This window comes from Ambystoma mexicanum, chromosome 3p (assembly GCF_040938575.1).
Source record: "Ambystoma mexicanum isolate Mex_15411 chromosome 3p, UKY_AmexF1_1, whole genome shotgun sequence".
NCBI classification, from domain to species: Eukaryota; Metazoa; Chordata; class Amphibia; order Caudata; family Ambystomatidae; genus Ambystoma; species Ambystoma mexicanum.
In genome coordinates this window covers 819,743,009-819,768,966 of record NC_090925.1, presented here as the reverse complement: position 1 = coordinate 819,768,966, position 25,958 = coordinate 819,743,009, and the positions used below count along the sequence as shown (strand labels likewise).

At 45.4% G+C, this 25,958-nt stretch overlaps 1 protein-coding gene across 1 annotated transcript in view; it reads left to right on the top strand.

Moving 5' to 3' along the window:
• LOC138580943 (microfibril-associated glycoprotein 4-like) overlaps positions 1-25,958 on the top strand; it is a 149,990-nt gene extending 124,032 nt beyond the window's left edge. The window contains exons 5-6 of the mRNA XM_069651881.1: positions 1,359-1,541; positions 24,137-25,958. Coding sequence (XP_069507982.1) covers positions 1,359-1,541; positions 24,137-24,393 — 440 coding nt within the window. The 3' untranslated portion in view covers positions 24,394-25,958. The remainder of the gene's footprint in view (positions 1-1,358; positions 1,542-24,136) is intronic.

Genomic DNA, 25,958 nt, shown 5'->3' with positions numbered 1-25,958 from the left:
GTCTGTTGGGGGTTTCATGCTGGGGTAGGCATGGGACTCTATGACTCCGGGGTGGGGCTTCAGACTAATTCCAAACTAATGCCCTAATTCCCCCGTTATTCCCGTGTAGTTAATGGATTTGATGTGTTCACAGCACTGACCTCACTCTCAGGGACGTCAGTTAGTGGTCGCCAGAGGTCGCAAATGCGACCTCTGAGGTCTCCCTTGCTACCCCTAAAATAAAATGAAAAAAAGTGTAATTTTGTTTTTTATTTTTATTTTTGAATGCATTCTCCTGGGCTGTGGCCAGCACCATGTGGGTGGCTCTTTACTTCTGGAGTGGCTGGCTTTCTTGTTCAGGCCTCTAAAAAAAGAAAGAATAGGAATACCAAATAATGTGTCTTTCTAGAATTCTATACAATAATTGCTAGACTCATTAAAGGTTTATTTCAGGCACACTTCAGGGGGTTAGTCACTGATTTAGTCTGTTCTTAAACACCTCAACTCAGCCTTTCATCCTTCGGAGGTCGATAAATGAGTACCAACACTGGTTGGGTGATATTGGGTGTATATTTTTTCTATATAAAACGCTTAAGTGTAAGTGCTATATAATAACACATCATTATCATTTGGCCATGGACGTCTGCTTGCATTCACAGTAATTTGATAATATGGGTCTATAGACACCGATCCTAACGATACATATGTCGATCCATTCTTGTATGAAATGTACAACACATTATAGTGATATCGTAAACATATTTTGTAGTGTACTTAGGAACAATGCTATGTGATGCCGCTTCCTGTTTTATCAAGGGGTGAAAGGTCGAGTTCCGTCGCTTCCCACGATATCACTTTGGGGTGGGGTCAAACGACATCACTTCCTGTGATGTCATCAGAGGTCAAGGGTCGTGTGATGTCATGTCCGCTTCCTCTGGCATTTTGGTGAAATGACGTCCCTGCTCACTCGTTCGGATCATGGAAGTGCTTGTGGAAAGATGGATGGATACATATATATATGTATATATATCATGGGAGAGTTTTGCCCACTTAATGTGATCTTACTGGTGTTTTTCTTTTCCTTTGTTGGCAAGTTACGGGCATGCACGAAGGCCTTTACTTGTAGCGTGCTGGCGCATGAATCCTTTCGGATCATCAGAGATTAGTTGGCCATAGAGGATCCAGGCAGCATGTGAGAGATCTACGAATGGGGTGACATCTAACGGGCATGGGTTTGTGGCAATGTGTTTCGAGAGTTGTAAGGGCGAGGTGTGAACAAATATGCCTCACTGATTAATTATCAGCAGCGTTAGCGGGGCTGATACATTGTAAGACCCACCACATCGTCCTGAGAACTGATTTCCCTTGTTGCATTTCAGGCCTAAAGCACATTCATCTGCTGACCCTTCAAAGGAAGTACAAGCTCAGAGTTGAACTGGAGGACTTCGACAATAACGCCACTTCTGCCAGCTACGCCGAGTTCTCCCTCTCGCCTGGCGCCATCAACGCCGCCGAGGACGGCTACTCACTGCACGTGGCAGGGTTCACCGATGGGGGTGCAGGTAAGGTGATTCACCACCAAAGTCAAAGAGGCGGGGTCTGGCACAGTAGGGTAAGATATTGCCCTTTAGGGTGGTGGTGGGATGAGGTACAATGCGATCAAGGTTCCGCCCCAGAACAGACAAAGCAAGGAGAAATCAGGCCATGGTGAAACTAAACCAAAAGTAGAGCCTGTTTGATAAATGAAGGTCCAACTGACAGTTTGATTCAAATGAAATTGACAGAGACGTGTATTGCTTGGACCACAATCTACAAAGATCCTGGAGAAATTTGCAAGATATTGCAAGCTTAAATTTGAGCACGTGTATATGTGCATTTTAAACATTGTAGATAATTCACAGAGCAGGTTGGGACGGAAATACAAAAGGAAACACTTCCGTCCCTGCAAGTGATGTCAGTTACGTTTTCTACAATGTACTTCCTGCACTAACAGAGCTCTCAAGTTTCCCGTGGCCATGCGTGAGAAGGCCATCTGTGTTTTGCATGGAACTCTGGGACTTGAAGATTTACTCACTTTCAAATGTCAAAGAAAGAAATCCAAGTCCTAGAATCCAAAGGGAAAAAACGGACCGGATTGCCTTCTTAGGCATGGCCACGGGGAAACTTGACAGTTCGGCATTAGGGAGTGAATGAGTGAACAGGAAGACACAAGCATTATCCTGGAGATAACCGCTCTGCTTTCCAGAGGTTCAAGGCACTGTAAAATGTATGTATTTATTGGACATTTGTATGGAGCATATACACAAGTATTTCCAGGAGCAACAAGACAAGATGGGGCGGGGGCATGGGATCACAAAAGTAGAACAAAAACGGTTCTATCGGCCTTGTGACAATCCTACCGTGCAAGTGCATGACAAGGTGGCAAGTGCGGGGGGGGGAGAGGGTAGAGGGATAAGCGTAGGAGTGGGGTGCCCACAAGGGTGTGGGTGGGCAAACGCTGGGTGGGTCAAAGTGGCAAATGCCAGGGGAAGGGTGGGGAAGGGAGGATGAGTACAGTGGACAGGAGGACCAGCTGGGCTATTCCAGGAAAGGGGGGCGGAGGGCAAATTCTGGCAAGGGATGAGGGGTGGACTGGTAGAGGGGTACGATGTTCATTCATCCCTCGTTTTTTTCCCGCAGCACTTTTTTCACAAATAATTTGCCAAAAAAACATCAACAAATATGGGGGGTGAGTGGGGAAGAGCATATAAGGGGTAGGGTGGGGTGGTGTATAGGGATAAATGATAGGGGCAAGGAGATTGGGTGAGACCCAACCCCACAAATAAAGAACAAAATTCAATGATTAATTCGGGAAAAATGTTTCGGCAGAAAGTGCTGCGAGAAAACACAAACGGTTGAGAATGAACATAGAACCGGTAGGGGGTGGTCTGGCCCTGTATGGCAGTGAAGGGACCAGGCTCCAGTCGCAGTGGCACAAGGAGAGTTGGCACGGGAGGGGGAGAGGGATCGAGGAGGAGAAAAGGAAAGTCTTCAGAAGTTTCCGGAACTTAAGAAGATCCAGCTCAAGTTTGAGGGGGGCTGGGAGGCCGTTCGAGAGGGTGGGGCCAGCCGAGGAAAGGGATCTTTCACATTCTTTTACCTAATTACCATCGCATGATGCTTTTGCAAGCAGCTGCAGCTGAATGCTTAAAGAAGATGATTATTCGTAGGTCTGTTAAATTGAGCAATGCTCCTTTCTGTGTTTCTGTGGTGTAAGTAAAGTGAAAACTGTGAAAGGTGAGGTTTAACGTTGTTGTACCAGGAACAGCCATTCTATCTGTTCTCCAACCCATGCAGCCTCTAGATTATGATGCTAATGAGGATAGTGATGCGGTATATTCTTCGTTAGCCATGTGGAATGCATATTTTATTGAATTAGTCAATCAGAATTAGTCACATTATGACAGCCAGAAAGGCCAATATGGCAGTGGAAGACGGTCACTAGGGGTTAGGGAGCCAGTAGCAGTCCGCACTAGTGTCTGGAAAACACAATGGGGTTATGTACAATGGTTGAGGTACAATCCCTGTTTCTTTTTCAAATGATGTGTTGAAATTGTGCATTGTACAACACAGTTTTGGGACGAAATGGGGAAAAATGCATACAATTTACAATTGGTTCTCCATGGTAACACAGGCAAAAATCCAGTAAATGCTGTGATTACCAGTCATGGCTGATATATTTCCCCAAATCAGCATGCAGGGCCCAGTGTAACGAGGGAGCATGATATAAGGTGGTTCTAGGGGGTCTGGTAAAAAGCCATAGCCGTATTCATTAGAATTGACTTTCTCAGGTGATCTGAAAAAATCCTGTGCCTGTCATATGGTAGCATGATTTACTAAACAGCCTTTTGAATAGTCTTTCTGGGAAGTAGAAGCAATTGATGCTGTGAAGCGTTGGATCTGCGTTACACCTCTTGTTTCCGTGTTTGTCATTTGGGGTAGTTGGGGCAGTTGGAGCGGACCATCGAGCATCAGGGAAGCCCTGTGCTCTGTCTCCCCCTCTTGTACTACTTGCTGACTTCCTGTAATATAGGTAGTCTAGTGATAAACCTACCTGGCGCCAGACGCCACCTCTCTCTGGCCCCTGCAACTGTTTACATCAGTAGTGTTTGACACTGAGACCAAGGCCCTGATTCATGGGATTATTAGCATGTACAACGGGGATTTGCTTGCCATTCTGCCCACAAATCCCTGTTTGACGAATGGGCCCAACTCTCTGTGATATCGTTCACTGCACAGCCTCTATCCACCCAACCCCTTGATCCTTTAAGGGGGCTAGCCACAGAAAAGAAAAGAAAATCACGTTTTCTTTACTCATGCAGGCATCCTTAGGAACCCCCAGCAGTGGTGTGTAAATTGGTTGCAAGGGTGTAGTATCCTGATGTTTGACGTCTGTTGGAAGAGGTGTTCAATTGCTATGTGTGGGTGACATGGATTCTGTGTGTGTTAGTGCATGAAGAAGTCAGAAACCTACAGGGGCAGGTTGGTGATTGGAGCAGGCAATACTGAAATCACATATAGCAAATTATACAGCAACCATTACCTGTGGAGGGCTAAGGTGCTGGGAGATCTTCAGTACCGACGCTCGAACATCGCTCCTGCTGTACAAGCCGCCAGATCAATTTTCAGCAGATAAGCCTTTGCTTAGGAGCTAAGGATTAAAATATACTTTGATTTTCCCAGCAAAACTTAGTTATTTAAAGGTCTGAGGATACTTTTTTACATCTCCTGATGATGCAACAGACTTTCTGGAGAAACCTCCGCCAGACTCCTCGGGCTATGAAACATCTTGTCGATGCCATAACACTGAAACTAGACTCCTTTTCTCAAGCAAGGGATAGAGAGATTAGGTCCCTGTCCGGGCCTACCATTGCTGCGAGGTATAGTGAAGGAGGTTGGCCAGGCAGATCCCCGGCATGACCGCTTCATACAGAGTGTTGGAAATTGACGGTATCAGTGTCGAGGAACAGAAAGGGTAGAATTCGTACCCATCCATCGGGGATAAAGGCAATGGTCTTTAAATACTACACTGAGCTGTATACTGGGCGGGATACTATTACTGGAGCGGCTTTAGCTGTTTATCTCTCCCACATGCAACTTAAATCTCTGGTTGGGCCAGTTGCTGTGTCTCTGTGTGAACCAATAACAGTGCACAAGGTTCTCCTGGCAGTGGAATCCCTTTCGTCATCAAAGTCTCCTGGTCCTGGTTAAAGGTCTGGGAGGGGGCAAAGAAGAACCGGTATCTGGACGAGGCTATAGACTCTACTTTGTCCTACTTAAGTTGCAAACATGTATGTCTTTTTTCCCCTTCATCCTCACTCTTTTCGGTAGATGAACTCGGCTGACAATATAGGCCTGTCATTTTATTTTTATTTTTGTCATATCAGCTGATATCTGGATGTCACCGTAAAATGTATTTTTTTCCCTCATTGGTTGTGTTGGTTTTAAGTCACATAAAAAAGATAAATACAAAATTAAATAAATATTGGAAGCAACGGAATGGTGCCGGTAAGAAAATGCTGTGGGCGACAACCCCATTTTCTTTTACGGTACTGTGGGCAAAGGGGCGTGCACACTGTTTTCCACCGCTGGCCTTCTACTGCTGGGAAAAAAAGACATAGAACCGTCAGTTTTCGTCTCCACGACTCATCCTTGGTCCTTCTTGAGTCAATTCTTCCCCACCTTAAACTATTCACCTTTCTTAACTTTCATGGCTTTGCTGGTGTTTGCTAAAAATGCCCCAATGATGCAGCCACAAGGATGCACTGATGATCCCTTATGTGTTTTTAGGTTTAAGTGCTTTTAGCAAATGTCAAGCCTCTTGCACATACTAAAACATTTATTACAAATCATTTACATCCTACATTTCAATACAATGTTTAAAATAAAATGTACAAGTAACAGTAAAATAAAATAGAATAAAAAAGTTACAATCTTACAGTTCCCTGTTACATGACATGCCGTGCAATGGGTGCATACAGTGTCTTGGGTGCATACAGTGTCTTGGGTGCATACAGTGTCTTGGGTGCATACAGTGTTTGGGAATCACATCACTCTTAGACCTTCGACACAATTCTATTAGGACAAACCTTCAAAAATGTAAACCACCAGAGACAGCTAAAATGACCAGTGATTGAGCCACAAAGATCGTCGACCAAAACTGATTTATTCGCATTTGTTGAGCCCGCAGCAGCCCGGCGGCATCGTGGCGCTGGTTACAGACATTTTTCTTAGTTACAGTTACGTTGACAACTGCATATTTCTATTCCTCAGAGCCAAAGATGGAAAGAAGCGATAGAGTGGGATTAGGTGAAGAGGGTAGTTTTTCGTTTTTTACGGAAGGCAAGGAGGGAGTTTTCAGCTCTGCTGTCAGCAGGTAAGGGGTTCCATAACTCGGAGGCTATGTAGGGGAAGCCTAACACTCCAGCTCTCGCTTTGTTTATGTGATGGGTGTGAATTTGGTTGGCGTAGCGAGTTCTGGCTGGTCGTGTGGATGTAGATTTGGTTATGGTCTCCGATAGATATGAGGGTGCTGTGCAGGTGAGGCATTTGTGGGTGAGAGTGAGGATTTTGAACGTGGTGCGTTCTTTTACTGGGAGCCAATGAGCTTCCTGTCTGGCATGTGTAATGTGGTCTCTTTTTGAGATGCTGAGTGCTGCTCTTGGTGCATTGTTCTGTGTGATTTGGAGTCAGTTCATGTTTTTTGTGGAAGTACCTGCTAGGAGGGCATTACAATAGTCCAGTTTTGCACCAATGGGTGCTCTAGCTATAGATAGACAATTGTGTTTGGAGAGGTATGGCTTTATTGCATGTATGAGTTTGGTGGTGTGTGCTGAGGCAGAGGAGATGGAGCTGACCTGCTTTGTCATGGATAGTGTGGAGTCTATGTGAACTCCTAGGGTCATCACTGAGGTAGACACAGGATGATGGTTTTATCAATGGTGAAGTTGGAGTATAGTTTGTCGAGTTTGGCTAGAGTCGTTTTTTGACCTAGTATGATGATTTCGGTCTTCTCCCCATTGAGGCAGAGGCCGTTGGCCGTCATCCAAGCCTGGATGGTGGAATAGATTGTGTGGAGTGGCGTCTTTGTGGTATACTCCAGAGAGTGGTAGGAGTACCTGGGTATCGTCAGCATAGTTGGTGTATGCGATAACCAAGGCGTCAAGCTTGTCGAAGAGAGGCTTCGTAAACAGACTGTATAGAGTGGGCGCTGTACAGGAGCCCTGCGGGACTCCACAGTGGATGGTGGTGGGGGCTGCGTTGGCAATGTTGGAGAAGACCTTCATGGCCCTGCCCTCCAGGAACGAGGTGACCCAGAGAGTTGGGTCTTTGGTGAAGTTGGCTGATTGGGTGAGGTGTGAAGTGAGAGTCTTGTGTTCCACCAGATCGAACTCGGTCGAGAGGTCTAGTAGTAGCAGTAGGGCTGGTTTTCCTTTATCCATGATTTGTGTGATCTGATTTTTTAGATCTACTAGGGCAGTTTCAGTACTGTGTCCTTTGCAGAAGTCGGATTGTCTAGTTCCGAGGATGAAATGGGCTTCAAGGAATTGTTGGATTTGGCAATGGGCAGCTTTGTCCAGGATCTTGAGGAGGAAGGGCACAGTGGTTATTGGTCGGTAGTTGTTAGGTTGGGTGGGGTCCAGTGTAGGTTTTTGGAGAAGGGGTCGGACCCATGCCTCTTTGAGGCTCGCGGGGGTGATGCCGGTTCTGAAAGAGGCATTGATGAATGCTGTTAGTAAAGGAGCAAGGCTGTCGGCGCAGTCCTTGATGAGCTTCGGGGGAAAAATGTCCCCTTTACACATTGAGGGTTTTAAGTTTTTGAGGATGTTTATGACTTCGAGTTCGGAGATGTCTCTGAAGGAGAAAAGGGGTTTGTTGGGAGAAGGTGTGGGTTGTGGCTGATTGACCCCTGAATGAGGGGGTAGGGCATTGTAGTGGTCCTTAATTTTTTTTGCAGAAGATTCATTTTATTAAGCGTGGCCGCTTGAATGCTGGCACACCAGGCTTCATCTTTGATGATCTCATCAGGGGTCTTGGGGGGGTTCCTTAAATATAGCAAAGATTTCTTTGGATTGTGAGTTTGCATTGGTGATTCGAGTGTTAAAGGCGTTAGCTTTGGCTATAGTAATGGCATCTTTATATTGGTGGGAGATTAGGTTGAAGCAGTTCTTGGTGTTATCGCAGGGGTTGATTTGCCAGTGTTTTAATGCCTCTCTCTTGCAAGAGCGCATGGATTGTAATTCTTCCATGAACCAGGAGTTTGAGTGAAGGGTCTTTTTTCCTTTTTTGTTTTCGTGCAGCGCTATGGTGTTGATCGCATTGGCGAGAGTATCTTTGTAAATGTCCGCTAGGGTGTTGGGATCATTCGAGAAGGGGTGGGCTAGTGCTGCGATGTTAAGGTACGGGCGTAGATTGTCTGCAATTCGTTTTTTGGAGCTTCTAGCTTGTGAGGGAGGTTCAGGTGTGGGCTTCTTAGAACTGGATGTGATAGGCAAGGTGAATTAAATATAATTTTGGTCGGTCCATGGCAGTGCTGCGTTAGAAGTGATGGTGGTGAGACAGTTATGGTCTGCAACCCAGTCGAGGGTGCAGCCTTTGTTATGTGTTGAGGTGGAGATTTTTTGTGAGAATTCTAGGTCATTAGGTTCTTTGGCAAGGGTGGCAGCAGCTTTGTCCTTGGGGTCATTAAGCCCTAATTTCAGGTCTCCAAGAAGGAGAGTCTTGGTGGATCCTTTGATGTTATTGCTAAGTAGGTGTGTGAGATGTATCTAGAAGTCTGATAGGAGGCCAGGGGTGCTATATAGCATGTGTATATTGATGGTGCTATTAGGGGATAGTGAAAGCTTTACAGAGAGCATATCAGAGTTGTTCTGCCATGGGTGGCTAATGGATCTGAGGTAGAGAGTTTCTTTGAATATGAGGGCTACTCCTCCTCCTAAGAGAGTTGGTCTGTCTTGTCTGAGAATGGTGTAGCCTTCTGGGAGTGCTAGGGTGATGGCAGGGCCGTGTGCTTCATGCAGCCATGTTTCGGTGGTAGCTAGTAGGTCAATGGTGTTATTGGCTAGGAGATCATTTATTTCTAGGGCGTGAGCAGCGAGTGATCTAACGTTGAGGTGGGCACATTTAAGGTGAGGAGGCGGTGTGGTTGTGGTTTTGGTGGTAGTGTGGAAGCTGGATGTGAGAGAAGTGGTGGGTGTGTTGGTGAGGCAGTGTGTTTGGATGGGCGTGGATGTGTGAATGGGAGTGAGAGGGTGTTTGAGGTGCGGAATGTATCAATACCCTTTCCAATACTGGAGAGGTAAAACTTTGCAGCCAGTTAGAACATATAACTTTGTCTCTACTTGGTTGGAACACAGTCCGCATATCTGTTTATCACGGGGAGTCCCATCCCAATCACCAACAAATTACCGCACAGGCAGTATGTTGAAGCATAGGTAGGTTACAAACCTGCGTAATATTGTGCTAGACCGTTTCATTATATAGTTCTGTGAAGTTTTTAACAGAAAGTCCTGTTTTACATATTCCATGTATCTCTGTTTTTTACTTAGCTGTTCCGTACTTTCCACTTTCTCATTATAAAATGACTTTAATGTAAGTTTCTTTTACAAATTGATCTGTGGCTTCCATCTCTGCCAAGCCAATGATAGATGCATTTTGTCAAAACGTTGGATGACTTTGGAGCTTAGGTCAGAATGGGCTTGATTTTTTTCGAGTTCCCTTTGGTCTACTAATTAGCCATCTCGAGTGATGAATCAAGGAATTTCTTAGAGTAAACGATTCATGTACTTTACACGTTGTTCTTATATATAAAGTCGATCTAGCAGTCTTCCACCATGTTTTAAGTGAATTCAGGCACAGTGCAAGCATAATGCCTCGACCGGGACTGACTGAGGCACTCCCAAGATAGATAGAAGGAGTCTGCCCTCTACTTGATCAAGCCAATTTACATATTTCTCTGTAAACGTTTCCAGGGCATAGAGTACAGCAGGAACCATGCTTTTCTCTTATGCCTCTTGCATGGCCTCAATACTTCCTCCACATCTCCTACTCACACAGTTTTTAATGACTTTCCATATGCCCTGGATCTTAATCTGTGCTGACATTTTATCTGCTTGGCTACTCAAGGAGAATATAATAGGGGATCCTAGATGTATATATAGGAGTCAACCACTTCAAGCTTGGTCCCTAACAAGTACCAGCTAAATTTAGGGCTCGTTTGTTTCCTCCTCCCCAGGATCATAAACTTGGTTTTGTTTTGGTTAATAGTTATACCATCTTCTTTGGTATATCTTTCTAGGCTCACCAGTGATCTCTGCTATCTCAATGGGGTCTGATCCATGAGGACTATGTCGTCTGCGTAAGACAAAAAGGTCACAGGTTGACTCGCTAATTTCGGGGGGTGATTGTTACTTTTATGCAGGGCTTCTGATAGATCGCTCACATATAAATTATAAAGGGTTGGTGCAAGCACACAACCTTGCTTCAACCCCAGATTGGTGTTTATTGGGGGAGTAAGTGATTCTGTTAAGTTTGTTCAAACTGTTAAATTTGTATCTGAGTATAGTTCCTTTATAAAATGTAAAAGTGTTGCATCAATGCCCAAAGATGTTAACTTTTCCAACAATCTGGGTCAATTAACATGATCAAACACGCAGGAGAGGTCCACAAGGGACACATATAAACAAGCCCCCAGTGTTTTTTCAATCTCCACTGATATTATCTTAATAGCTCAAATACAATGGACTGTGCCACTTCCCTTGCAAAATCCCGTTTGGGTCATGTCAAGCAATCCTCTGCTCTGCCACCATCTGTTCAAGTCCTTCAAAAGTATTTTTGAAAAAGTGTTTCTGCTTGCATCCAACATCGCCAGCAGTCTATATTCCTGGGATCTTCTCTCGCACCTTTCATATGGACAGCTATGAGAACAAAGCATCTCCAACTGTTTGGTACTTTGCTAGACCTCATAATGGCCCTAAAAGCTTGATGGAAGAACTTTGCCCATATTACTGGGTCCCTTTTGATCACAAAGTTAGGTAAGTTATCCGCACCAGAAGCGCGTGAGCTCTTAGATTTTATAATCAGTTGGTAAATGTCATCCTCATCAAATGTTAATTGGCCTGGCTGGGATAACTCCTGCAGGTTCCATGTGTTAAAATCGCGGCAAAAATGGCTGTTCACACAATAAATCATGTAAAAAAGGCAGTGGTTTTGCTGCTGCAATCCATGTAAAGGATGAGGGGGACCCCCCGCAACCCCCAGACCCTTAATACCATTTAAGGGTAGCGGTGGACAGCCCCGCAACCCCCGCTCCACTTAAATGGTATAATGGGTACACCTTTACTGGGTTAAACCACTGCATTTTTGCCGCAATTTTTTGTAAAGGCAACATTTTTGCTGCGATTTTATTACTGCATACCCTCCTGCTCAGTGCGGGTTTCCTCTGTACACTTGATCTCTGTGCTGAAGGTTTCTCTGATGTAATTGACCCGCCACTTCCGTTATATTAGTCAGTTCTTATCTTTCTCTATATAAGTGCGATATGCTGCCGAAAGCTCTTGGTATCTCTGGCCTTGAACAATGAGTAGACCATCAGCCAGTTGCTTGAATTTGTATTTATTTGATGGTGTCCCAACATAGATCTGTACTTTCTCTGTAGTATTTTCAAAGCCAGTGCCTTCTCCTCATGGTTAAGAGCCATCGATTTTCTGATCTTTCGTGAATTTCTATGATGTTGCTGCTTTTACTTATCTAATCGCAGGCTCGTATCAGTTCTTTGTGTAATCTGTAATAAAATGGGTTCTCTTGTCCAATTTAACAGCATCTATGATCTTTTATGCTAGGTCAGTAATTTCTGTGTTTACTCCCCACATTCCGGGCTGCTGAGGTATTTTGTTTAGTATTTTGTTAGCCAGCTTCATATACACAACCGTCCATTTTACCCAGGTACCTTGGGGGTTGACTGTCACCAGGGCTGTTAAGAACATCTTAATGGACTCCCCTGCGATTGGCAATATGGCTGTTAATGCCGCGTGGGGACTCATGTTGTTAAACTCTGCCTCATACTTGATCTTCCTTTTGTTTACATTCTCTGTTGTGTAAATGGCATCAAGACATGATGCTTGCCCTTTTGCATGCCAAGAGCAGATGCTCTGGAGATTTCAACCGTTGGTCGGTGCCAGCAGTTGCATGCTGAACTCATTGAAGGCCATTGGCCAGTTTTTTCCTTTCTCTCTGAGGATAAGATGTCTTCTGCTGGTTAAGTTACCATTTTATGTTATAGTATCATCACCAGAAATTTCATTTTCCCTGTCTTCCATTGACAAGCAATGGGTGTTCAGATCACCAGCCAGGATCACAGCCTTCTCTTTGGGTGACTCTGCTGTTGTCCATCTTGTCAGTATCTTGACTATGTCCTCCAATAAGGTATTGGTGGAGTTTCCATCTGGGTTATCATACAGGGTCATGATCAAGGTTTTAGCTTTGTGGCAAGGAAAATGGTTAACCACTATGTCAAGGAGATTTTTCAAATTTGTACCAATTTCATAAGGTCTATCTTCATAGCAGGTTTGGGTTCCAATACAGAGTCCACTGAATGGTTGGTCTTTGTTCCCCTTGGTGGCTGGTGAAGTTGTTAACATGAAGCAATCTATCAGGAGTTTTCCCAATGCCCATGTCTCCTGTAGAACAAAGAAATCTGCTAAATTAAGTAGTGAGCGGCCTTCGGGTTCATCATGAAAGACTGGAAGCCCCTTGTGTTCCATGACACAAATTTGATGCTAGACCCCGAGGGGCTTGATCAGTGGTTCAAACTCTGCGTTGCTCTCCTTATGGCAGTGTGACCCATGTCCGCACCATTGGCTTGAGTGCTTATAGGGTTGAGTGTTACTTTTCTTAATGGATAATGAGGTTTGTCCAGTGGTTACAAGGTTGACCTGCATCTCCAAACTCAACTGTGCGAACTGTTCACAAAATGCAACCATGAGTTGGACGATGACGGGAGATACAAAGGTTGCTACAACCCAATTGGAACTGCTTCCTAGCAGGTCCGCCTTCTCTACATATCCTGATGTTATTATGTTTAGTTCTGGGATCAAGCGTACCAGTTGTAGTAAATTAGATTGATTCAAAAAAAGGCTGCTATAAGTAGTGTGTCTGATAGTAATATTGCATTTGTAGGTAGCCATGTGCTTTGCTGGGGGGTATATTTTCTCCTTCAACGATGTTGCTCCAATTCTGCTGTACCAACTGTCGTTTTCTACGTGTTGGCTCTGTTGGTTGTCGTTCGTGTAAGGCACTTAATGTAACTTTGCGTTGAAATGTGTAGTGTCATAGTCTGAGGGCTACCGACTGCACCTTCTATCTTGTCATCTAGACTTTTTGTCCAGTTGTAGAGTAGAATGACTTTGAATGACTTTGTCGTAAATCTCCCCCGTCTCACCTGGGATCGCTTCTTGCTCTGTTCCGCGCGAGGATTCCTCTTGTGGACGGATCGGGTCTTGTATAGACTCGCTCGAGTCTCGTCCAGCTGCAGAGCGTGTTCAGAGTTCCGGGAAGGCCGCTGTTCCAGTATGTCCAGGAAAATAGGTAGCGGTCGCTAAGAATGGGGATTCCAGGAGCAGATTAGAGGGAAGGGGGTGAAGGAAGGAAGAAGGAACCAGGATCTAGGATTAGTGGATTCGCCGAACAGCACACACACACGTCAAGTCACTACCTAATGATAGCGTTGAGATGCGCGGGGCCGCAGGGCGTGGCCAATTTATAGAACATGCCGTGTGCGACGTGGAAGCTGGTGCGAGGCAAGTCGCTTGTTGCGGCCATGTTGGGAGTAACAAAGAATACAAGCCCTGGCGCGATAAGGACCAGGAAGTCCAGAAGGGGCAAGTTCTATGGGTCATGACAGCATGCCTCCTCCGAAGACCTGTTCCACCAGATTTGCCCGGGTGTATGTGATGGAATCTTCTAAGCAGTCGAGGGGTATTTAAGTTAGAAACTGGTTTCCAGGTTCTCTCGCTAGGAGGGTATCCTTTCCATTCAACCAGGTATTGAAGTCGACCCCGTTTATACCTGGAATCGCATATTCTGGAGACTTCATATTCCAGCTGATCGTCCACAACAACAGGACTGGGTCTGCAGGACTTTCGGGAGGATTCGATGTAAGGTTTCAATAGGGAAGTGTGAAAGACTGGGTGTATTTTCTTCCAGGAATCGGGTAGCTTGAGTCGGAATGAGGCAGGATTGATGACTTCCTTTATGGAAAATGGTCCATAGTACCGAGGGGCCAATTTGTTTGGCCGTAGATGTTGCGGTAATAGTTTCGAGGACAACCAGACTTGATCACCAACAGAATAAGAGGGCGCTGACCTTCTCTTGGAATCCGCATAGAGCTTAGTGCGTGTTTGAGCCTCTTTCAATTGTTGTCCTTGGCTTCCTTGTATATGTTGATGAGAGTCTGTATCCATGAGTCAAGAGTAGGTACTGGAGTGGGATGTGGAAGAACAGAAGGTAAAACGGACGGGTGAAATCCTTTACTGCAATAGAAAGGGCTGACCTTGAGTGCTGAGTGATCGGAATTGTTGCAGGAAAACTCGGCCAGGGGTATGAGGAGAGACCAGTCATCCTGAACCTTGGTGGCAAAACAACGAAGATATTGCTCCAGAGTTTGATTAACACGTTCCGTGGCTCCGTTGGTTTGTGGGTGATAACCTGATGAGATAGCGCGTTAGATCCCTAGAATACGACACAGATGTTTCCAGAATTGTGAGACGTATTGAGGTCCTCGCTCTGATATGATCTTGGAAGGAAGTCCATGAAGATGGAAAATATGTTCCAGGAAGATTCCAGCAAGTTCTGAGGAGGATGGTAGTTTATACAAAGGTGTAAAATGAGCCATATGGGTCAACAAGTCTATGGTTACCATGATGGTCGTGTACCCTCGGGAAGGTGGTAATTCCACAATGAAGTATGTAGCAATAAACTCCCATGGTCTTGTTGGCAGCGACGGTTGCAGTAGAAGACCCGCCGGTCTCTTGTTATCATGTTTGTTTTGACTGCAGACAGTACAAGCCTTGACATACTGTTGTCTTCATTCGAGGCCACCAAAACTGTCTTTGTATAAGACTGAGGGTGTCAGTTATACCACGATGACCGGAGTGAAGGGTATCATGGCAGAGGTTTATTACCCTGTGTTGTAATTTCTGCGTAGGAATGACCAGTGCATTGTCCTTGAATAGATATTCTTCCTTGACTCTTAGATTCCATGGATTCTTCCTTGAAATAACCTTCCAGAGGATTAGAGGACTGGGTTTGCACTCGTATTTCTTCCAGGAGGTTGATTGCTTGAACTACAAAGATAGTTTGGGGAAACATCTTTGGATAGGCCTTGTTCTCCATGGCTGCGTAGTCTGGACGTCGAGATAAGGCGTCAGCAATCATGTTTTGTGATCCGGGAACATGAGTGATTTGAAACTGGTACTGGGCAAAGAAGTAGGCCCAACGGGCCTGATGACTGCTCCTGCACTCCAACGACTGTAGGATTTGGAGATTCTGATGATCTGTGCGGACCTGATCTGGATATCTAGCACCCAGAAGTAGGTGTCGCCATTCAGTGAAGGCTTGGCGGATGGCCAAGAGTTCCTTCTCCAGGACGGAATAGTGTGTCTCGCTGGGGGTCAGGGTTCGTGAAAGGTAAGCAATGGGGTGTTCCAGTCCATCTTCAAGTTCCTGTTTCAAGACCACCCCTATGGCGTAGTTAGAGGCATCCGTTTCCACTAGAAATGGGCGATTTATGTCGGGCTGGGTCAGGATGGGGGCTTGCGTGAACTCTGTCTTTAATCGTTGGAAAGCTTTATCTTGCGGTGTAGACCAGATAAAGGGAGTGTCTTTCTTCAATAGAACAACGATCAGCTGAGCGATCTCGGAAAAGGTAGAAATAAACTTCCGGTAGAAGTTGGCGAGCCCCAGGAAGGATTGCACCTGTTTCACAGAAGTGGGAGCGGGCCAAGCCAGTATGGCCTTTACCTTTGAAGGGTCCATACCAATTCATTCTGGGCTAAGGATGAATCCTAGGTAGTGAACAGAAATAACGTGGAACAAGCATTTTTCGGGTTTGGCTAACAGTTTGTGTTCACAAAGTCGTTGTAGTACTGCCTTTACATGTTCTTCATGTTTTAGAGGATCCTTGGAAAAAATCAATATGTCATCCAGATAGACAATAACTAAGAGGAACAACATATCAGAGAACACCCTGTCCATAAAACGCTGAAAGAATGCAGGAGCATTGGCTAGTCCAAAAGGCATGACTAGGTATTCATAGTGACCAAAGGGTGTTCTAAAGGCTGTCTTCCATTCGTCCCCTTCCCGGACACGGATTAAATGGTAGGCACCCCGGGGATCCAACTTCGTGAATATTACGGCTCCTCTCACAGCTTCCAGGATATCCAAAATCAGGGGCAGTGGGTACCGATCTTTGAGGGTGCATTGGTTTAAGCCTCGATAGTCGAGGCAAGGTCTGAGTTCCTTGGTATCCTTCTTGGGAACGAAGAACAACAAAGCACCCCCTGGAGATTTCGAGGGTCTTATGGTGCCGTTTTCAAGATTGGTGTCTAGGTATTCCCGAAGGGCCTTTTTCTCAGGTTCGGAACGAATGATCATTCGGCCGAAGGGAATTACAGCTGAGGGATCTGTATCTATGGCACAGTCTTCGGGCCTGTGAGGGGGTAAGGCTTGGACTATGGCAGTAGAAAATACATCAGCATATTCCTGATAGGCCTCTGGAACTTGTATGATATCAGAAACCATGAGTGGTGTTTCTTGGTCTCTTGGTGGTTCTTTAGGAGTTATTGAGGAGGGATCCAGGGATAGACAGTGGGACATACAGAACTCTGAGCCCAGGAATAATGATCCTGCAGTCCAATTGATATACGGATTGTGCTTTTGTAACCAGGGCATACCCAAAACCATGGGGTAATGGCCTGACTTAATGATGTCGAATGTAATCCGCTCTTGATGATGGTTTATGGAAAGTTGGATCTCTTTAATCTGCAGGCTTATGGGTCCTGACGAGAGGGGTCTTCCGTCAATTGCTTCCACCGGCTGCATGGTGTTTCGTGTCTCGTACGGAATATGATGACTAACAACCCAGTCTTGATCAATGAAAATTCCCATAGCTCTGCAGTCCACCAAGGCCAGAATGGGATAGGTCTTGTCTTTGGAGGGCGAGAGGAAGGCCTGTAGTATCACCAAACTGTTTTGTTCAGGAGAGTTCAAGGATGGAATTGATGTGGAGCAAATATCTCTCTCCCGACACCTCGCTCCATCTAGGATCGGGAGCTGGCGTTTCCCGAACGCCGTGGAGGGGCTAGAGGGCATTCTCTAACAAGGTGTTTATCCGAGGAACAATACATGCACCGGCCTGTGTGGATCCTTCTCATCCTTTCTTGAGGGGAAATAGGCCCATGGAAGGCTCCGATTTGCATGGGTTCCGGATCTATGTCGGGGGTTGGGGCAGAATCGGTTTTAACAGAGATCTCAAGGGAATTCTTTTGAAAAGGTGTCTTGGTCTTTCTTCTTTCAGCCTTTCTTTCCTGGATTCGGAAATCTATCTGCATGGCTAGATCCATAAGAGCCTGGAATGAACTAGGACGAGCCACCCGGGCTAATTCATCCTTAATGTCCTCATTTAGACCCCTGCGAAATAGAATGAAACTTGCTTCTGAGGACCAATCTGCTTCCTTGGCCAGTTGTTTGAATCTAGTAACGTATGTTAGCATATCCTGAGTACCCTGTCGGAAATCAAGTAAGCGTTCCTGAGCACTAAAAACCTTTTCTGGGTGGTCTAATATAGTCTTGAGTGCCTGAATGAATCCATCATAATCATCCAGGAGGGCATCCCCGGAGTTGACTAAGGGAGTGGCCCAGGTCAACGCGTTCCCTGTGAGGTGCGAGATTATGAAGCCCACCTTCGCCCTAGAAGTTGAAAAATAATAGGGCTTAAAAGTAAAATGCACCAAGCAGGAATCCAGGAATCCATGTAAGGATTTTGCTGATCCATCATATTTGTCTACCACTCCACCCAGTAACACACTGTCCTTGTTAGTGGGGTCGCAAGACAAAACAAGCTGCCTTAACGCAGCATTCTCAGCCTTTAAGTTCTGTACTTCAGTTGTGAGCTCTTGCATGCCACGCATAAGATCCTGGACTGGTTTCCCCATAGCAGTATCAGTGTTGGTCGTTTGGCGTCTCAAACTGTCGTAAATCTCCCCCTGTTTCACCTGGGATCGCGTCTTGCTCTGTTCCGCGGGAGGATTCCTCTTGTGGATGGATTGGGTCTTGTATAGACTCGCTCGAGTCTCGTCCGGCTGCAGAGCGTGTTCAGAGTTCCGGGAAGGCCACTGTTCCAGGATGTCCAGGAAAATAGGTAGCGGTCGCTAAGAATGGGGATACCAGGAGCAGATTAGAGGGAAGGGGTGAAGGAAGGAAGAAGGAACCCGGATCTAGGATTAGTGGATTTGCCAAACAGCACACACACGTCAAGTCACTACCTAATGATAGCGTTGAGGCGCGCGGGGCCGCAGCGGCATGGCCAATTTATAGAACGTGCCGTGTGCGACGTGGAAGCTGGTGCGAGGCAAGTCGCTTGTTGCGGCCATGTTGGGAGTAACAAAGAATACAAGCCCCGGCGCGATAAGGACCAGGAAGTCCAGAAGGGGCAAGTTCTATGGTTCATGACAGACTTTGGCTGTTTTTCTTTATCTATGCTTGTTTGTGTTGGGTTGTGTTATTATATAGCAAACTTTTCCTTCGACTCAAGATTGTCCATGGCTCTCATTTTGTGCTAACGCCTGCCTATTTGTCCTTTGTTTATTTTGCTGTTTCTTCTTTTGGCCCTTCCCCATCTGTTTTTTTATGTGAGGAATGCTTCATGTTTTGCCATCTGCATTTAGGCGCTGTTTTGTTTCCCACTTGTTCTGTGTCATCTCAAAGTTCAGTTTAGTGGGCGCAGTTGAATCCTCGTATATGTGTGAGGAACTAGATGGCAGTGATGGTGGTGTACCGTAATCCGAGAGCAGGGACCTGTTCTACCCCGGTTCCTCTTTATCATAAGTGGCTGCTGGTATCACCGCCTGACTATTTTCCAGGACGATATCAACTATGCGCACCAATATAAACTTTTGATCCCCTGTTCTTGTAGTATTGTGTTGCACACAGCAAATATGGCGTCTGTGGTGGCTAGTAATGCTGACCATTTCGAAATGTTCAAATCATTTCCTACTTCTCCTCAATAATTATCTTTATTTGGGGAGTTAGAGAAGTTACTGGTGAAAGAATCACTTGAGGATGAAGATTTAATTTTTTCCAAATCAGGCGTGAGCGAGAGGTTTGTATTTGCTGTACTCCTGACCTACATCGCAGGTTTTGAAACTCTGGATGAGTTATCCTGTAAATTCAAAGCTAGTTTCAATAATGAGTTATTATCATCTATGGTCGTAGATAGCATTGGAGAAATTGTGCGGGCTATGGTTGCTGCATCCCAGCGGTTGGACGTCATTTGTTTTTTTGTCACTGTCGACAATGAGCCTGAGATCGTAGTTGGGCTCTCTTTATTTAGTCGTGAGCTCGTTCCTTTTGTGGTAGTTGTTTTAGCCCCCTTGTGTGAGACTTCCGCAGCACGATCGTATCACTGGTAGCCTCGGTAAGCGGGGCTTGCTCAAGTTCTGCTTTCGGCCCTGTACCGTGGTTAAAGTAGTGGATTTCTTTACCATGTTGTATGAAATGTTGAATGCGATGCAAAATCGGGACAGCCCCAATGAATGACTTGCTTGTGTTCAAGTGGTGTACCCTGATATTTCAGCCCTAATTCTCTAGAAAAATGTAAGTTGTTTTCCTGCTAGAGTGAGAGTGGCACCACTGCCCAGTAGACTTACTTGTGCTGGGACTCATAACCAGGTCGATTAGCTCCATGAGTATGACAGCTCCCAGTTGTCCTCGTGAACGTCGAATTTGGGGATGGGTGAGAAGCCACTTTGGGACTGGAAACCTCCAAGACGCCACACGCCTCACACCCAACACCTATCACTCCAGCACTCCGCTCGCTCCGCTCGTGCTGAGCGTTTTACTGCTGGTGACTCCTCCTCTCAGGCAATCTAATGGTAAACAGACTCACTCTCCAGTCTGTGTCACAGGAAAAATGCATCATGAACTGCTCCCAACACCTAACACTCCCTTATATGGGTGAGTCATGTATGCAGTCATCTGCATCCCTGAGAAATGTCTATCTTGAGTTTAAAAAACTATTAATAAATTAGCACTGTCCAATGAGATGAAGACAATTTTCTGGAGCAAAAGTCTTACATTTGTATTAATTTGAATACACACAACGCAAAGCAATGCACGTGTGGCTCTGAAATGGAGGTGAACTTCCAGTGATGGCTACTGGGTGGCGCTGTGGTATGTGTGACTTACCTGAACTGGATTATTCTATTAAGACATTTCTTAACAAAATGCCCCTTCCCTCCACAGCACGGATCTGCAACCTGCAGCTCTTCCAAATGTTTTTAACTGCAACACCCATGATCCCTCACCATTGAGTATGCTGCGTAGGGCTGATGGGAGTTGTAGTCCAAAACAGTTGGCGAGCCAAAGGTTGCAGACCCCTGTTCCATTGGCACACCTGCTACAATCACCAGCTTCTTTTCCCAGAAGGAGACTGCGGCCTTCAAATAATACCGAAAGGGATGGATTCCATGCCATCACCGCCAGGTTCTATAGCTTCAGGTCTGGACCACACCCCAACGGAGTGGCAAGCTCACCCCAGAGCACCTGGAGATGTAACTGGCGTTGGTCTAACCTTAGTGCTAATCCGCCTTATTAGGCAACCTGATCACTCATCTTAATGCATGCTTGGGTTGCTGCCCAGCCATAAAGACAGACACTTATTTGGGGAGTTTCAGATGAGTGTCCTTTTTCCGACAGTCGTTCAAAATAAAATACATGTGTCAACAAACTTCTAGTTCATTTTCTTACTCAACAATAATCTTCAATCTTGTCTGAGATTCAAGTTATTGGGAAATTGTGATATGGAACACTTCAAGAAAGTTTGGTAATAAAAGTTTTGTAATCGATTACTGGTTTGCAGAACAGGTGCATCCTGAAGTGAGTTCACTGTTTGGTCGTCCCTTGGCTTCTACATTAGAAACTCTTGAAGAGCCCTAACACATCCAGCCAACACCTGCTTTGGGAGCAGAAACCCTTTTCTGGTCCCGATAGGAAGGTGTTGGCAGAGGTCTGCGGGGCTGCTCCCCCTTGCCCTGGTACTAGGGCATCTATCAGTGGCCCGGGTAACCGTGATGTTTCCGGTGGCTCAGCGCCATGCTGGAGCATTCTGGGTTGCACCGTGCAGAATGTTCAGCAGGGCTGATGTTGCACGTTAGTGCATGTTTACAGCACCATTAGTCTCAGGTGGTGCTAATGCTTCATCATTGTCCAAACAGGTGCACATGTTATGTGCAGAGAGCCTGTGATGGACGTACCACAGCACAGGGCACAGAGCGGGTGCCCGCCTTTTGCTTTCTTCTCTTCATCATCATCACTTCTCTTCCTTTCTTTGTATCATTGGATTTGTTCTTCCTTCTTATCTTTTTTTTTCCATACGCCCCTTCTTCTTTGGTTTCTTAGTTTTACTCCCTTTCTTTTTTCTTCTTCCTTTCTATCCTCCAATGTTCGTTATCTCTTTCTTTCTTGCTGTATTTGTTTTTCATTCAGACCACTTTTTTTTGGAGCAGTTGCCAAACTTTCTTCAAGCTTCTGTATATGCTGCTCCCTTATGCATGCACAATCTTCTGGCTAGCAAATGGAGGTCATGCTAGAGGATGCAGAAAGCTATATTATTTCCTAATCTCCTAAATGGTTTCAATAAGGGGAGTCCTTGCATGAGCGGTCACCACAACAGTTTGACTGACATCTCCTAGTTATTCAGCATCTTTTCCTTTTAGTGTATATGAATGACTGAAAAAAACTAGCCACTGTCACAGAGCCGCTTGGCCCAATCATGTTGCCCTGGTATAAATGTAAATGATATGGTAAGTCATTTATAACGCGCCTGTACACAAGTGTTTCTAGGCGTGACAAGACAAGGGAGGGAAGACAACGGGAGGACAAGACAAACAATCTTACGAGGCCTTGTGTCAGTCGGATTGTGCAAGTGCGAGAACGAGAAGTGCAAGGGGAAGGGGAGGTGCAAGAGAGGGGAGAGGGAAACAGGGCAGCAATGCTCTAAGTAAGTGCTGCAAGGCCTGCCCGACTCTGGGAAGTGCAAGGAGACCAAGGGACTGTAGGGTTACAGTTACAGCCCCTAAGTGCGGGGTAGGCCTGGAGGCACTGCAAGGGTGACTGATCGAGAAAGAGCCTAGCACCCAGTGAGACTCTGAGGATAGCCAAGCAACGAATCACTACATCAGACAGGTAGGTCAGCAAGGGAGGGAGAGAGAGAAAGCAGAGGAGAAGATGAAGGGTTTTAGCTGCTTCCGGACCTTCAGGTGGTCCAGTGCAAGTTTCAGAGGGGCAGCGAGGCCATTCCAAATGAATATGTAAAACAATAAGTGCCAAGGCTTGGCTGGACTGCTAGTGCCCAGTGCTGTTTCGGTGGCAAGAGTGCCAAACGACTTTGGGTTCTTGTTTTGGTTTGGGCTGTTGCAACAGTTTCTCATGGTGTTCAAACTTCATAGATCTTGTTAACCATGGGAAACTAAATGATCAGTGAAAACAATTAAACGGAATGCGGGAACTGAAGAAATTCAACACCCAATTCTCTAAAAGGCACAAGTCTCTGCTACTAGAGACAACACATCATTATGACAATACTTTACTTGGGGGTCCGTGCACCTGAGGGATGAGGGGAGGCCTATACGAATGAGCATAGCTAGCAAGTATCCAGAAGTGTGAGATCAGTGGGGAAAAGGATGCATTATGAAGAAAGTCTTTGCAACTATGTTGGCTAAACAGCTATAGAATAAAGACACTTCTGAAGTGGAGCTCAAGCAACAATCCAGCACTATGAAATATGGCATAGTAGACCGAAACGGCTTTATTTCACTGTAGGGAAACATTTAAGTGATGTACCCACCAGAAGCATTGCTTCAGAGTAGCTGCTTTATAAGGGGCCAGAACTGCGAGCAGCGGAACAAGTATGCAACACTGCCACAAATACTGCTCCTCTACTCTGTTACAAAATAAGTCCCGGGGCTGAGCACCAGACAGCCCAGGAACAAATTAAGCCTATTACCATCTTTAAACAGCTATGAGTGGCCCCAATTTAGGTTGTATTTAGAGCATGGTTGTCCAAATCCACGCCTTGAGGGACTGAAACCTGATGGGTTTTCAGGATGTCCCTCATTAATATTCATGAGAAGAAATGTGCATACATTTAGAATCAGTGTATGCAAATGTATATCACAAATGTTAATGAGGCATGTCCTGAAAGTCCGACATGTTTCCAGCCCTCGCAGGCCTGGAGTTGGACAACCCTGATTTGGAGTATGCACACACCATGAGAAGCTCCTAGTAAGCAGTGCTTTCCTTGGAAACATGCTGATGCAATAGCATGGACACCTCCCCATGGTCACAGCATGCAGCGGCTATCACCCTTTGTTCCTAAGGAGGACAGGATCTAAGCTTTCTCCGTCCTCTATGTACAAGCCCCTGGTCATGCATCCACTCTTTGCAATCATTTGTGGCTTGCAGAAAACTAGCAAATTCATGGTACGCAGAAACCCAGGATACCTTCTGTCTTCAGAAATTGTAGATGCCATACAAAAATACTGTCAAGTGTTCTAGGCATACATCCTATATAATTCATGGAACTGTATGCAAAAATTCTGTTTATACATAAATACTAGATGGTCTACTGTATTCACAGATCCTGCCAAATGTGTTGTATGCAGAATCCTAGATAATTCATAGTAGCAAAATCTCCAAGGAATATCCATTTATGCAGAAACACTGGATACTCAATGCTAGGCAAATCATGTTGCATCTAAGGTATGCAGACAATGTGTATTTACACACAAATGCAGACACTGCTCAGAAATCCACAAAGCTATATCTCATGTGTTCTCGCTTGCAGGTGATTCCTTGACACCACACAGCGGTGAGAAGTTCTCCACTTTGGACAAAGAGCAGGACCGGCACGCCCAGCACTGCGCAGAGTATGCAAAGGGGGCCTTCTGGTACCATGAGTATGGGTGCGTAAGCTCCAACCTCAATGGCGACTACCTGGGATCCAGGCCCAGGTCTGCCCTGATGATTGGGTTCATCTGGTCCTCGTGGCGGGGCCCCGACTATTCACTAAAAGGGAGCCAGATGAAGATACGCCCTGCCTGAGTCAAGGAATAGAGTGGCGGGGTGGCGCGATAACATGAGTCGCAAAACCTACGACAATGATATGCCTGTTCTGTGAATGTCCATTGCTGCCATGACAGTTGTCTGCACTGCCATTCTTGTACTGGTCTTTTCACGCTATTCACTTCCATCTGTGTGATGCTATTTCCCTCTTTTTGTCCCCCAGACTCCTATTCCACTTCATGCACAGAAGGGCTAAAATTCTCAAAACATGGCATTGGAGCAAATGAGGAGATGCCTGTGAGTGTCTTCTATATGTACCTGCCACCTTATATCTGATTAACAAGGCCTAAACATGGAGCAAATCTTTGTACAAACGCACAATAAAATAAAAAAATTAAAATAAACCTGGTGCAAATCTTTGTACAAATGCACAATAAAATAGAAACATTAAAACAATCTGGAGCAAATCTTTAGATGCCTGCAGGAAAGGTGATTCCAAAGGTTTTGCTCAAGGGGACCTCAGAGAAGTTCCAGACATCTCCAGTTTAGGCCCAATTTTAGGCTTTGTTAATCAGGTTTCAGGTGCAAATCGGGGATGCTCAGGAGCCTTTCCAGCTTCTCTCCAGTTTTAGGCTTTGTTAATCAGGTTTTTGGTGCAAATCTGAGATGTGCATGGCTGTATTCGGATTTGCTCCAGGTTTAGGCTTTGTTAAGCAGGTGCCAGATGCAAATTGAGTTGCTTGCAAGCTTCTCCTGAGTTTCTCCAGTTTTCGGCTTTCTGAATCAAGAATAATGTGCAAATCGGGGATGCTCATGGGTATTTCCAGCTTTGTTCCAGTTTTAGGCTTTGTTAATCAGGTTGTTGGTGCAAATCTGAGATGTGCATGGCTGTATTCGGATTTGCTCCAGGTTTAGGCTTTGTTAAGCAGGTGCCAGATGCAAATTGAGTTGCTTGCAAGCTTCGCCTGAGTTTCTCCAGTTTTCGCCTTTCTGAATCAAGAATAATGTGCAAATCGGGGATGCTCATGGGTATTTCCAGCTTTGTTCCAGTTTTAGGCTTTGTTAATCAGGTTTTATGCCTTGTTCATTAGGTTTCTGGTGCAAATCCGAGATGTGCATGGCTATATTCGGATTTGCTCCAGTTTTAGGCTTTGTTAAGGAGGTGCCAGCTGCAAATTTAGTTACTTGCAGGTTTCTCCTGAGTTTCTCCAGTTTTAGGCGTTCTTAATTAGATATCAGATGCAAATCTGAGTTGCTCCTGGGCAGCTCCTCATTTGCTCCAGTGGAAATCTTTGAGAATCAGTCTGTCTTGCATAGCCTAATATAGTAACATGTGTTTGCTGTTCTCAGCACATATTTTAATTGAAAAATGATTTATGGTTATAATATGTAGCACTTAGCATATCTGTCTGTGTGAATTAATCTGCCCCTTTAGTTTCTTTTCTGGTTCATCTGATGACACTTCCTATCCACTTGCGCAAATATGTCTTATTGTTTTGTGCTTTTATTTTGGTTGGCTGAGCACTATTCACGTGGTCAAAGCAGTGGGGATCATGTCTTGCAGCCCTCTGACCATTAAACACCCCTCTTTCTTTACCATTCAA